Source organism: Papaver somniferum, chromosome 5, assembly GCF_003573695.1.
Source record: "Papaver somniferum cultivar HN1 chromosome 5, ASM357369v1, whole genome shotgun sequence".
Classification (NCBI taxonomy): Eukaryota; Viridiplantae; Streptophyta; class Magnoliopsida; order Ranunculales; family Papaveraceae; genus Papaver; species Papaver somniferum.
Window position 1 is genome coordinate 213,017,663 of NC_039362.1, and position 14,286 is coordinate 213,031,948.

General features: G+C 36.4%; 1 protein-coding gene and 1 pseudogene across 1 annotated transcript; one reads left to right on the forward strand and one right to left on the reverse strand.

The window, feature by feature from the left end:
- Window positions 1-5,073: 5,073 nt before the first annotated feature.
- Window positions 5,074-7,359, forward strand: LOC113284572 (annotated as a pseudogene).
- Window positions 7,360-7,361: 2 nt separating this feature from the next.
- LOC113284574 (heavy metal-associated isoprenylated plant protein 16-like) lies at window positions 7,362-8,538 on the reverse strand. The gene is made up of 3 exons (XM_026534067.1): window positions 8,472-8,538; window positions 8,270-8,348; window positions 7,362-7,872 (listed from the first exon to the last, which is right to left on the reverse strand). Exons 1-3 carry the CDS (start codon window positions 8,475-8,477, stop codon window positions 7,571-7,573), a joined length of 387 nt encoding a protein of 128 aa, XP_026389852.1. The 5' UTR covers window positions 8,478-8,538; the 3' UTR covers window positions 7,362-7,570.
- Between the last annotated feature and the right edge of the window lie 5,748 nt (window positions 8,539-14,286).

Consider the following 14,286-nt stretch of genomic DNA (forward strand, 5'->3'; position numbering starts at 1 on the left):
ATAGATACAAAGAATTAGTACACTATGAAGTTCAAATCGCATCGGAAAGGAGAACATACCTTGAACGTGGTTGTATGTGAAAAACCTTAGAAGTTGGGAAAAGTAGAGTGAGAATATTCTTCAACAGTTAATCAGCTTGTCAATGTAAGTGCTCAACCTCCATAACGTAGCAGTAAAGTGGTAAACCAATAACTCCAATTACATTCATTACTGAAGTGTTGTGAATCATCTCAACTTGTAATCCCAATTGTTGAGCAGGAACCACCAGATCACATGTATGTGTTGTAGCATAGAACTTGTCCAGTGAAGAGAGGTCACTAAATGACAGACCATCACCACGTGCACTTCGGCAAAAAATGAGTCGCGCATTTACAGAATTTCTGCATGTTGATATCTAGCAGAAATTAAACACCAGAAGAAATCACACTCACAACAACTATCCCTTGCCAACAGACAAACAATATTGACCATGTCTGTTGTTATGTGTAGAACAACTCCAAACATGAAAATTCGATTGAACTTGCTAGCTAACCAGCCATAAGAACCATCACACACCAAACATTTTGTGTAATCAAGAAACTTCCTCCCACTGAAAATTCTTTGGGGATAGTTGATGCTTTGATAGATAAGCAATATTTTGAAGACCAACTCGAAGCTCCGCAAGAGGCAATTAGCAATATCTGCTCATTTTAGAAGTAGATTTCATAGATCTCCCACTACCATGTGCAAATGGATAATATTTGAAACAATTACATCTAGTTATTGATCCACCTCATATCTTTTTCCACAAGCATTTACATCCATATATTTTGGTGCAGGAATGGAAGTAGTTTTCTGAACATCTGCAGTAAAACTTCAATGTTCCAGCATTCTCTTTCACTTACAAAAGAGATGCGATTTCATAGAACCCGTGAGTTATAAGCAACAGCTTGTTAGACATCAGTTACAGATTCCTCAACCAATTGTTGCACGATCGACAGAATCAGGCGGGTACGAAACTTTGGTTGAACAAATTCAGTTAGCTCTTTGTACAATTGAGTTACAAGAAACCTATGCATCTCATACGTGAGATTAATTTGTTCCCAACACTGAGGAAGTACTTCAGATTTTGTTCTCACTAACAACAGATCCAAATCAAAGAAAACTGTCTTTGATTGGTGGTGAAATGTATGGCAACTCGTTTCCAAATCTTTAGAAAGTGGTCCGGCACAGCGAATACATCTAACACAAGTATGTTTTTGATTCCCATCTTTGGCATAAAACTCACATCCTCAATACTCTCTCAGAAGATCTCAAATGCAGTTAGGGATTGTAATATCCCTCAACTTTACCGCTGCACCTTTGGGATTTCTTCGGTTTCGACCTTTTAGTTGTGAGAAGAAATGTTGATATTCCATTTTCAGAACTCTCCAGATCTATCAGAAAACTTCATGAATTGGAGAACGAAATGATTTCACGCATCTGTGCAGATAAAACACTCCTTTCATACAGTTTTGGCAATGTTCTTCTAGGTAAATCATCATTCTTCACAACTCTATCGATGCCGACTTCCTCATCCTGGTCGGTAAATTCACCAGCCCCAATCTTTTACAGCTTTACAGTATCAGTTTTATAACTCTTTCATTACAGACTTTTCGTACATTTTATGGCTTACACGGAGAACCAAGCTATCCCACGTGGTACTGAATCCGTGATACCTCATTCTGAAATATGGTGCTTGATTCAACCAAAACACCAGCAACAACAAAAGGAGTCGCATGAAGTATATCCCTAGTTGAAGAACATGAAATAACCAGGGGAAATAAAAGTACAATGTTGGAATTTCAGCTTCATAATCATCTTTTAATTAACTTAAATATGATCATATAATTACCCATATGCTGAAAATGATATTAGCCCTAGTATCCCAGATTCTACAAGATAGAAAACACTTATGTACAATTCCTAAATCATGCTAATAAGCAAGAAAGATTCAACTTTTTTTTTTTTTTTCTGATTTAGCTACAATATTAACATGACTGAATCAATAAGCACAATTATAAATACATAGTTGTATTGAATCAAGCAACATCAGTTTATAGATAGAAATAAAAGCATATCAAAGCAGGATAAGGTTTAATGACTTAGCTTCTACTTTATTTGCTCTTGCTTAGAGATGGAGTAAAACCAGTTTTTTCTTTTATTGCAAAAGGCTAGAAGAGGGCTTAGTCAGCATCCAATTAGTAGTTGTGTGTCATCCAACATGCCCATCATTAGTTGGATGACACTTCACTAGGTGAGTCATGCTTAGTCAACATGGCACCTAAGCAGCATTAAGTTAATCTAAATTCCTTGATTTAATTCTAATCATTCCTTAATCTGGCAGAAACTTAATTCAGCTAAGATTAGAACTAAACATAGATTAACTTAAGCTAAGCCTGATTTGTTGCTAAACCAACATAAATTCTAACATTGATACCATTGACAATGTAAAGGAAAAGATTCCAGACAAGGAGGGGATTCCACCTGACCAGCAAATATTAATTTTTGCTGGAAGCAGTTGGAAGATGGAAAGACTATTGCAGTTTACATTATTTAGGAGTCTACTCTTCATCTCGCGATGATGATAATTGAATACCATTTAGTGGCATATCTTTCACCGCTTCTTGTATGTCTATGGCTTTATATTTTTATATTCTTCAGTGTTAAGATTTAATCATGGTATAACTACTACAACGACTTTTTAGTTATGTATATCAGTCTGTCCAAAACAATGTTCAAGGCTATATCTAAAGTGTAAGCCGAGAGATTGAAGTTATTATTGCCTAAACTTATTTTGAACTCTCAATCTGCATTCATAAAAGGGAGGAAATTCCTTGATAGCATACTGATTGCTAATATATGTCTCGACTCGAGTTTAAAATAAAAAATCCCTGAGTTAGTTTGTAAAATTGATATAGAAAAGGCCTTTGATAATGTTAAATGGTCCTTTATTGACGAAGTTCTCAATAAAATAGGGTTTGGGAATATTTGGAGGATGTGGATAAGAGGCTACATTCAGAAAATTCCCTTCTCTGATTTGGTAAACGGGGGTATATTAAATATTCGAAGAATTTTGAGATAATAACATGTTTGGCAAAAAAAATTCATATTGATATAGGATATAAATATAGTCTTCAATATGTTTTACTCATACTAACCAATTTATTTCATATCTTTTTCTTAATTCTTCTTAAGATGGAAGGGCGCTTCACAGTCTTGTGTAGCCGAAGCTCATGACTGGTAATAAACTCCAAAACCTTGCCTTTAAGGCCGTTCTTCTCACATTTTCCATTGACATAGTAAAGCTTTCTCTCCTAGCTTTTTCTCTTCAGGGTCAAAATAACTTTTTTCATTCGCCGTGATTTCTTTAATTTGGCACATCTGAACTATTCCTTGACCGTTTACATTTGCGTTAGCCATTTTTGAATTTGTCTACACTTATCTATACTCTCTAGTTTCTAAAGATGAATAACTTTTAGACTCTCTCTCTACTTGGTGTTGGTGAGGGTGCAAACTTTTTGTATATATACAAAAATCTATACATAAAAAGCATATGATATATATACCTATATATTTTTATTTTGTTTTAGACTAGTGGAAAAAGGGCTATCTGAGACACAATGAAACGACACAGACTAAAACTCGCGAAATAACCTCATACCGAAAATGTTGTTGACCAAAGTCTAAATGTCGTTGTGTTTGGACTTTTGTTGACTCAGACAACGATGCTTCTTCCGCTTTGCTGACTAAAATCAAGTTGTCGATGTGGAAAAATTTCTGTTGACTTGGACAACGACATGCGAATAATTTCGTTTCATTGATAATATATTCCACCTTGTATGGTTGGGATTTAATCTAAAAATAGTATCGCTTGGATCAAATGCCTCACCTTAACCTATCTCTATCTCAAAGCGGAGAGAGAAAAACATTATCTCTTTCTCTCATTCTTCGCCTCTCTCTTTCTCCTTCTCCCTCATCTTTTCTCTCCTTAACTGGAACTCAGGAATCCCCTGAACCTACCAAAAATAAACCTTAAAACCTGTGATAAATCACATCTGCAAACCCATTTTTCAGAAATCAAAACCATCTTTGAATAACCTGATTTTGCGAACCCAGTAGATTTTAAGAGTCTAAGAAGATTCAAGTAGAAACCCTAGAAAGTTGAGAACAAGAATCAGGTAAACTCGAATGAAATTTTGCTAAATAAACCTAATTTTACTGTTGGAGACCGATTTACGATTTTCTTTTGCACTAATTTTTTTAAATGCAGTGACCTTAGTTTTCGTGATCGATTTTCTCGTTGTTTCTTGTGATTTAATTATCATTAATCTTCCTCTTTGGTATTCTTTATATTTTTTTTCTTGGTCAGATGGTTAGTTGCACCTTTTGTTTCTCTAATTTGGGTTTTCTTTCACCTTTTTATGAACAACTTTTATTTTGCTCGATAGGATTTTGTTTACAGTCTTTTCTTGTCTGTTGTGTATTATGTTTACAAACCGATTCAGTTGTCCTTTGTTACTTTAGATTTTTTTTTTTATTTGTAGTCACTGTTACTTAGGTTTAGGAACATATCGTCACTTTGAAAAAAATTATGTTACTTAATTGTACATGAGTTTGAGAACATTGGGTTGACTTTTCTCCAGTCACTATTTCATGCAGTCACACAAATTGATTTTGTTTCAAAATCAGTTTGGCCCTTTTGTTGAGGCTTGGACCTCATGGAAGACTGAGTTGATTATTATGTTTGTAAGGATTGGATTGTTCAAGATTTAAAGGAGAAACTATAAACCTGAAAATTATATGGTGAACTTGAAAAAAATATCTAATGTTTCTGATCTTCTGAATCGATACTATCAATATATCGCTTAGGGTTGGCATCTTTTTCGAAAAAAATAAATAATTTGGAGGTGTGTGCACATGTACTAAAAAAAAAGCGCAAAGTTAAAGGGGTTACCCCTTAACAAAAACCATACCCGAAGCGAAATCCAAGTCCAAATCGGATACTTCCTTAAAAACAGCCACAAAGGATTCCTTGATCAGATTGGCGGTGCCGTCACAACCATTATAAATACCGACCTCATCGACGGTTTTTGATATCTCAGTTTGAAGAAAACCTTCTCTTTACGATTCTTAACCTAATCTCTCGATTTCTTGCCTTGATTTCTCTCCGAAAACGTAAGATTCTGGCTTTCATCTCAATTCTTTATACTATAATTTATTTATTCGATTATGAAGTTTCCTGATTTAATCTAGGGTTTCAGCTGTATTTGTGATGCCGATTTAGGGGTTTTATTTTTAATAATGTTGTATTTATCTTGAATTAATTGTATGAATAGATTAGGTTTCGATTATAGATTCCGATGATGTTGTGTGTTTGATTCAATTTTTGATTAGATTTTGAGTTTCAGATTGAGGAGGGTTCAAGCTCAATTTTGTTTCCCCCGATTTTATATTTTCTCTTGATTTTGTTATTAGGTTTATACAGAAGTAATCTTGTTGTGGTTCTAAGGTGCTGTTTCATGAGTGATTTAACCGATGTTATTGATTTTTGATATTTAGCTTTTGGGTTTCAGATGAATTAGTTCTTTGTTTGCTATTTGTTATATCTATTGGATTATGGGTTTGCTAGAAACAGTCTATCGGAGGTTACGATAGACTGTTGTGGCTAATGTTGATTTAGATTTTGGTTTTATAGCATCACGATTACTCTATGTTGAGGTTGTTTGCTAGAAACGAAAGAGTCTATCAGGGATCATACTTTTATGGTTTTAAGTAATGGAGTATATCCAATTGATTTTTGTAGAAAGAATTTGTGTTTAATTGCATCATGATTATTCTGTGTAGGAGGTTTTGATGTTTGATGTTTTATTTCCTTAAGTTTATTTGTTGTGGTTAATGTGTGAATTGGGATTTCGTTTTATAGCATTATGCTTATAAGGGTTTAGCTGCAGTGGAGTTTATCCAATTGATTTTTGTAGAAAGGAATACTGAAAAATTGTTAATTTGTATTGCAGATGCAAATATTCGTGAAAACCTTGACCGGGAAGACCATCACTCTCGAAGTTGAGAGTTCTGACACCATCGATAATGTTAAAGCCAAGATTCAAGACAAAGAGGGGATTCCCCCAGATCAACAGAGACTGATCTTTGCTGGTAAGCAGCTTGAAGATGGAAGGACCCTTGCTGACTACAACATCCAGAAGGAATCCACACTTCATCTTGTCCTGCGTCTTCGAGGTGGTATGCAGATATTTGTTAAAACTTTGACTGGTAAGACAATCACTCTGGAGGTTGAAAGCTCTGATACCATTGACAATGTGAAAGCGAAAATCCAAGACAAAGAGGGAATCCCCCCAGACCAACAACGTTTGATCTTTGCTGGCAAACAACTTGAAGATGGCAGGACTTTGGCTGATTACAACATTCAGAAAGAGTCCACCTTGCACTTGGTTCTTCGACTTAGAGGTGGAATGCAGATTTTTGTGAAAACCTTGACTGGGAAAACTATCACACTTGAGGTCGAGAGCTCTGACACCATCGACAACGTCAAGGCAAAGATCCAGGACAAGGAAGGAATTCCTCCAGACCAACAAAGGTTGATTTTTGCCGGTAAACAACTTGAAGATGGCAGGACTTTGGCTGATTACAACATTCAAAAGGAATCCACCCTTCATCTTGTTCTCCGTCTGAGGGGAGGTATGTAGATTTTCGTCAAAACCTTGACTGGAAAGACCATCACCTTGGAGGTGGAAAGTTCAGACACGATCGATAATGTGAAAGCTAAGATTCAAGACAAGGAGGGGATTCCTCCAGACCAGCAAAGGTTGATTTTTGCTGGTAAACAATTGGAAGATGGACGTACCCTTGCGGATTACAACATCCAAAAGGAATCCACCCTTCACTTGGTCTTGAGGCTCAGGGGAGGAACTATGATCAAGGTTAAGACACTTACTGGTAAAGAAATTGAAATCGATATTGAACCGACACCATTGACAGAATCAAGGAGCGTGTTGAGGAGAAGGAAGGCATCCCTCCAGTGCAGCAAAGGCTTATCTATGCTGGAAAACAACTTGCTGATGACAAAACTGCCAAAGAATACAACATCGAGGGAGGTTCCGTTCTTCATTTGGTGCTCGCCTTGAGGGGTGGTTTTTAAGGCTTTCAATTTTCACTTATAGATTTTTCTTTAGATTCTTTTTTCATGGTAACTGCTACCAGTATGACTTTTTAATTGTTTTCTGTTTATGTTTATGAACCTCATGTTCTGCACTTTCTGGGTACAGTACCCCGTTTTTTTTGTTTCTTGAATGATATTAAAACTAAGTTTGGTATGACGCATTCAAATTTCTGTGGAGATAGTTAGAATTATAACATGTTTTACATTTAAATACATATGCACAATATGGTTTTCCCTGGTGTAGTCGGATCATATACCGGAACTGAGGTTTGGCAGTTTGCATCAGCTTCATCCATTTCTTTTTACCAATCAGCACAAGTGATGCATATTACATAGATAGCTGATTGTGCCCAATACATTGAGTCTGAAATCTCACATTTGACAACAGTTTCTATTGTTTGGATAATCATCCTCGTAAACAAAAACCTTGTCAAAGTACGGATATGGTCCATATGGATATTGGATGCAAGGCATTTTTTCATCTGGTTTTTTCTCTTCTGGTTTCTTTTCTTCTCGCTTCTTTTCTTCGGGTTTCACCTCTTCAATTTTGATTATATTTGCATGCCCGACTTTCTTCCTCAAACAACTTGTCAAGCCAGAAGAGTCAACATTGTGCCCAATCACTACCACTTTGTCCTTCTCTGGACCTTCCAATCCCACAAAATCAACTATACCTGCATTATATTGTTTAATCCAACCATTAAAAAATGCTAGCTGATTCATGACAAGGATGGTATTACGACTCTTCTGTATAAAATTACACTACAACATGACCTCTTAAATTTTCTAAGGCCGCCAGAATTTGACGCTGGCACGGTGGTTAGTGGGTGACGGAGGTGAATATGATCATTGAAGATTAATCAACGAAGGTGAAGGTCAAGTGCACAAATTTGTTGAGAAGATCCGTATGCCATTGACATAAGTAGTTGGTAAGCGGTTCACCTAGATTAATCAGTGTAATTTTTAGCTAATAAGCCTATAATAGCAGTTTACATGGGTGGACATGTTAATTGCTTCCCAATCAACAGATGGATTGCTGCAAGATTTGTGGCATATGAATTGTGTACATACCGTCAGCCACTGCAGCAATTTTAAGAGCTTTGGACCGGCACTTTGAGCAGTGCATCTGTACCTCGATAACAATCTTTTGCTGCAAAATCATTACATATGTAAAAAGAGTTCATTATCAGACAATTGAGCTACGGATATTAGTTGGACAGGATCAAGACGAATTCACTATAAGAGAATTGAAATAGCAAATTGAGAGACGTACCTTCATGTTTCAGCTCAGTTTGCTGTTTATACTGGTTCAGTAAAAGAAAAAGTTGTGCATGTCTCTTGATGATGATCAATGTTAATGGGAGGATTATGCTTTATATAGAAAATTCAATATGAGATGTCGACTGATTTTTTTAGGAAGAATTTGGATCGAAGCCTTGTCTGCACCTACTAACAACTTCCCCGCAGTTATGTCAGTATGTCACAATATAATCATCTATTTGATGGTTTTTGGTCCTACACCTATACCTTGGCCATGTAACAATAATACATAAGAAGCCAAAGTTTAAGGTCTCTCTCTCGACGTCATTGCCGGGAAGGTTACTTAACTATGGCACATAATGCAAAGAAAATGGGACATTCAATAAACATGAATACATAATATTAACGAGACTTCATTTTCAAAAGAAAAATAAAATAAATGAGGGCTGTGTGAATAGTGATGTGTATGCATCTAGGGGCAGGACATACACAAGTGTATACATGCACGTCAACATCCCCTTCAATATTAATAATTCAAGTGCACTTCGATTTCTATTCACTTCATTTTAAATTATGAGGCGTCAAAAGTAGAATCATGGACAGATTAAGATCCATGTAACATTATTAGACCGTCACTTAAGGTTTTACTAATGACTCTACATGATCTTGCTTTCAGAGACCAGTAGCTTTCCGAGTTTCTTTGGAGACGGAATGGAGATTTGGATATTAGCTGTTTGTCATCCGGCATCTTATTTGATGTTAACTTAATTTAGTCAAAGTCTTTGCTTTGCGTACCCATTCGTCTCTTCTTTAATTTGGAGCTTGGAAAAATCTTAAATGCCATGTTGTTAACAGTCTAATCCAAGCCTGCCATATTATGTCTTTGGATCTTGGAAATCTTAACAATCATATCAATTCGTCATTCAAAACTAAGGATGCACAATGGCAGGTACGGTTTGGTTTTCTTATGAAACCGGTCCCTATACCTGGTGTTGACCGGTACCTCATTTTGAGAACCTGTACCGGTACCTGTATCTGTACCGGTACCTGGACTTGTACCTGTATCTGTAAGACCGGTCCAGTTCCGGCACCATATTGTAAGATTGATGCTTCGATCTTACACATACACCCACCCATAAGTTGGCCCCAACATCTATAACCAGACAAAAGGTGGTTTAAACTCTATTTCGACATCTCTCTTGAAATCGTCGTGGAGATGAAGGGGTTACTTGTTGATCACCAGGATCAGGATATCATGACATCAGGTTGATGTAGTTTTAGTAGTTAGTCTTCTGGCTAGTCCAATAGTCAACATCAGCAAGCAATCTTATATGTTTGGAGATATATGCATTTCCCATATTACTTGCTTCGCCATTAATTTATACGACTTCCGTTTGATATTTACAAAATCTTTCTCTTCCTACTTCGTTTCCCACTTCTCTTGCAGTAGTTTTCTTGGATGGATTAATTAAAAAAACCTAATCCTAAATTATTTTGCAAATTAGTATACGTTTTCTGGGTCTCATGACCATCCAATCAGGTCCTTTGATTTTGGTTACGCACGAACCAAAGTAAAAAAAATGTTTGACGTTGGAAATGTATAAACAACAACAAAGGTGAATGAAAACCAGATCTTACATGTCATAGATTGGAGTAAGGTGTACTATCTTACGTGTACTATCCTTTGACCAACACACATACCGTTGAAAGCTCAACCTCAAACTGCCTGACTGATCGGTAATGTGTATTATAAGAGGGAAGATAAATGGAGGCTGACAAAGAATTAATAAGTGGAAAAATTTTATAATTAGGGAATTTAGCGTTTAATTACAAGAAAATTTCTTATTATAAGAAAATAAAATTAATTTTACTGCATAGAAGGCAAGCGAACAACAAGCTGTGCCGCAAGTCCTTTTTGAATTGCAAAACATATCCTGTTAAAAATAAATTCTTTCGAGCCAGGAGTCATCACATTACTGTGCATGATTTTTTGAACTCTCTTGAGTAGTCCAACTATCTCTGGAGCCAAAAAACCGAAAGTATCAAAAGCAAAAGGAATAAATTGTTGATTTTGAATAGTTCACCAGCTGCCCTGAAATCTTATAGTACTCCTGAAGAATAGTAGAGATAGATTGGATTGTGCTGGTATCTGTGTTGCCAAAGAACATGATATCATCTGCGAACATAATATGTGAGACACTAGGAGCCCATCTATTAACATAAACGAAGGCGTTGATGTTTTTTTCAAATAGTGATTGTAGTTGTAGTGGTAAACAGAGTCTTTTCAGACTTGTGAAGAAAACAATTTTTCTAGATTTAAATTAAACATGCAAATAAATAAAATAGTTCAAACCTTTAGAGAAAATACCAAGACTAGGATTCCACCATTGACCAATTAAATAGTAAATTCTAAATAATATTCATGCAATTCTATCTTTAAAAATAATTCTAATATTTGCCTCAAATATATTTTTGAAGTAATAATTGTAATCACAAAGTATAACACATCAAAAGTTTTTAAAACCCAGCATGCTTCATCAAAATAATTCACAACTATTCAATAAAAACTAATATTTCAAATTCAATTCCATGCAAATAATCAAATAATAATATTGCAAATAAATAATAAAATTAGAATTATACCAATCAATATGGACCAATGGCTTCCTCCATCGTCTCGGCTAATGGGTTTAGCTCCTCATCCCAAAGACACACTCACAAGATGAATTCATGGCTAAAATAGGTGTTTTTATTGATGAATATAAGATGAAACAGAAATTTGCAACGCTGTAGTGGTGTTACAGCGCCACTGTTACAAAGGGGTAAGTGCTTTTAAGACTGCTGTAAACGATAAGCCATTACTGCTGTAAAAGAACGACACTGGTATTGTTATTTAAGACTGCAAAAGAACGACTGCCTATGCGAGTCTGTTCTTCGTGTTCTTCAGGATCTTCAATGGCAGCAGCAGCAGCAGCAATATCTCCTGTAACTTCTTTGTTTCGGCTCTGAAATCTCTTCTATTTCTCTCTAAACTTTTCTAACCCTTTTTATGACTTGAAACCACTCTTATATATCCCACAGACCCCAAATATCTCGTATAAATTCCGACTTTTTCTTTTCTTTTTCTTCTCTGCGCTGTTGAGAGAATAATCCCTTCTGTTGAGCTTTTTCACGTGCTGTTAGCTATAAAATAGCTACCAAAATCTTACCTAGACTTGAATAAGACCGTGTACATGTTAATCCATCGTCAAAGTCCTCCATAAATCTCTCAAAAATCTTTGAAAGTGCACAACAGGACACGTCTCTCTGTTTTAACTTTGATTGCTTCTCCCGGATATTCTAGCCCAATTAAGCCCATGAAATCATCCATACTAGAATTTTATATCCATATCACGTCCAGCCCAATCAATTTCCGGTGTTTAATAAAACAGCTCCAACAATCGGATCAAAATTCAACAGCGATATGCATGGCCTTTCCCGCCAAAAACAAGTATTTGAAATTTGAAGAAGACCTCCCCCTATCCAGTTCTGGTGTCCCTTTAGCAGCTGCCTGGAAATGGGTCACCCTTAGTAATTAGGTTACCCCTTATCCAAAGTGAGAGTCCGTATAGTAATTTTCTCCCACGAGCGCAAAAACCACTTTCTTAGCCAATTTCGCCGCAAAAGCTTATTTCTCCGGAAATACCTACAGGGACATAAAAAGCCATAATAAGTACAAAAATGGGTACTAACACAATATAAATGGGGTATATTAGACACATAAATGCGTCTATCAAATACCCCCAAACTTATTATTTGCTAGTCCCGAGCAAATCAAATAGAAAATAAAATCCTAACTCATTGTCGCAGGCATCGTCGATTGCATTTAGCGTATGCAATAAGCCTTTAAACCCCTAGGTGGCCCTAGTGGCCGAGTTATAGTCTCGGGAGGGCTTACCAGAGATATACCTACAAAACCTTAATACTCCAGACCTTAGCTATCTACGCAGAACCTTGGAAGGCACTAAAGAATCTCCTTGGTTGGCATACTTATTGACTACAGGAAGAAGTACCCTGATGCGAAATTCCAATTGCTGTACACGAGTTTGCACTCAAGCATACTAAAATTCATATAAAGTGACAGAGCTCTACTCAGATAGTTGCACTATGGACATCATATTCGGAGTCAAAACTAATCACATGGATAGATCAAGAAGATGGATATAGAAAACATAGATGGTTTTGATGTTTACTAAGTGAACGACGTTTCCCATATCTATCTGAAGGCCTCCGCCAAAATGAACCTATCCTAATGGATTGAGATACTAGTCTGACTAACATCAACACACTGGCATATACAAGGGTACCAGTGGTCGATAACCTAACTCTAGGTCAACACAACTGGCATATACAAGGGTACCAGTGGTCGACTTTATTGAATTTATTCCTTTTGGTCAAATGGTTGTTTTTTTTTTTTTTTTTTTTTTTTTTTTTTCATGGTATCTCAATCACTCTAATTCACCCTAGCATTGGTAACAACTTGAATCGTGGGCCCCACCTATCACTTAGAGAAACATAGTTTAAAAACAAAATAAAATAAAAATAGAAGTGAAAAGGACTCAACGAGATATGGTGAAACTATCATGTTATTTCTAACACCTGAGCTCTGTGCTTTTATGAATAGACTCTTTAGATGTTTCCATCTAATCAGATTGGTTCCTCAAACTCCTACAATCAAAATGCTTCCATCCACTTAGATTAGTTAGTGCAATCCTCAATAGGCATAAATTTCTAGGCTCTGGAGTTTATTTATTGCAAAAAGGTGACAAAAAGTGTTTCTTCCCCACCCCCAAACTTAAATCTTACATTGTCCTCAATGTTCTAAAGATGAAATTAAAAGCATGAACAAGGAGAAACTATTACCACTGGAGGGAAAAGAAATAAGGAAGGATATTACCGTATCACATGAACGCGGGAGCCTCCCAGTAAATGCTAAATTTATAGTCATTAGCTAGACATCAAATACCTCAAAAAGAATTTTCACCTTCCAAAGTCGTATACCAATAGTCGAAACAATTGTGGGTCCATAAGACCAAATAGAACTGCCACGAATAGGAGACAAATGCTCAAGATCAGAAAAATGAGCAGATAAGAGCACAACCTGATCTAAAGTTTCTCGCAAGACAACTGGATTTATCTCGGGTGACCACTTGGGCTTCATATGAGTGTCTCGGCAAACAGCTTCATCCGAAAAACGGGTCTCTAAATATGGATTTTTCCTGGACATTATCAGGAGGATCGGGTTGTGGAGTCTGAATACTCATGGAATACCTCACTAGGCTCGAGTCCCAAGTTAGGGACTTCTAATGGGGATAATTGACGATCACAATCATTACCCCCAAACTTAGGGTTTTCACTACTCTAAACCTTTATATGCTTGAATTTCCGGATCTTCCCAGTCCTTAAAATACTCAAGAGATTCTTCTAGTTCTCTACCCCCAAACTTAGAATTTTGGGTGCCTCTACAATGACTAGTCACAATGTTCCTAATTTCTAGACCATCGGGTTCTTGAAAAAGGTCAATTGCTTTCTCTAAGTCATAATCAGGTGGTTCATCCTCAGCTTGCTTCATATCTTCTATGGTCCACTCTAAGGCTTCCTTATTTTCTTGAAGCACGGTCTCTGGCCTACTTTCCTGATCACTATCCAAATCGGAAGCTATAATCACAGGGAAAGACTCGGGTGGGCCTAAAAATGTATAATTAGACTCCAACTCAGGAGGCTCTTTTAAATAAGGTATTAAGATAGACTCAGAAGCTAGTAATGGTTCGAACCTATTTTCCATATAT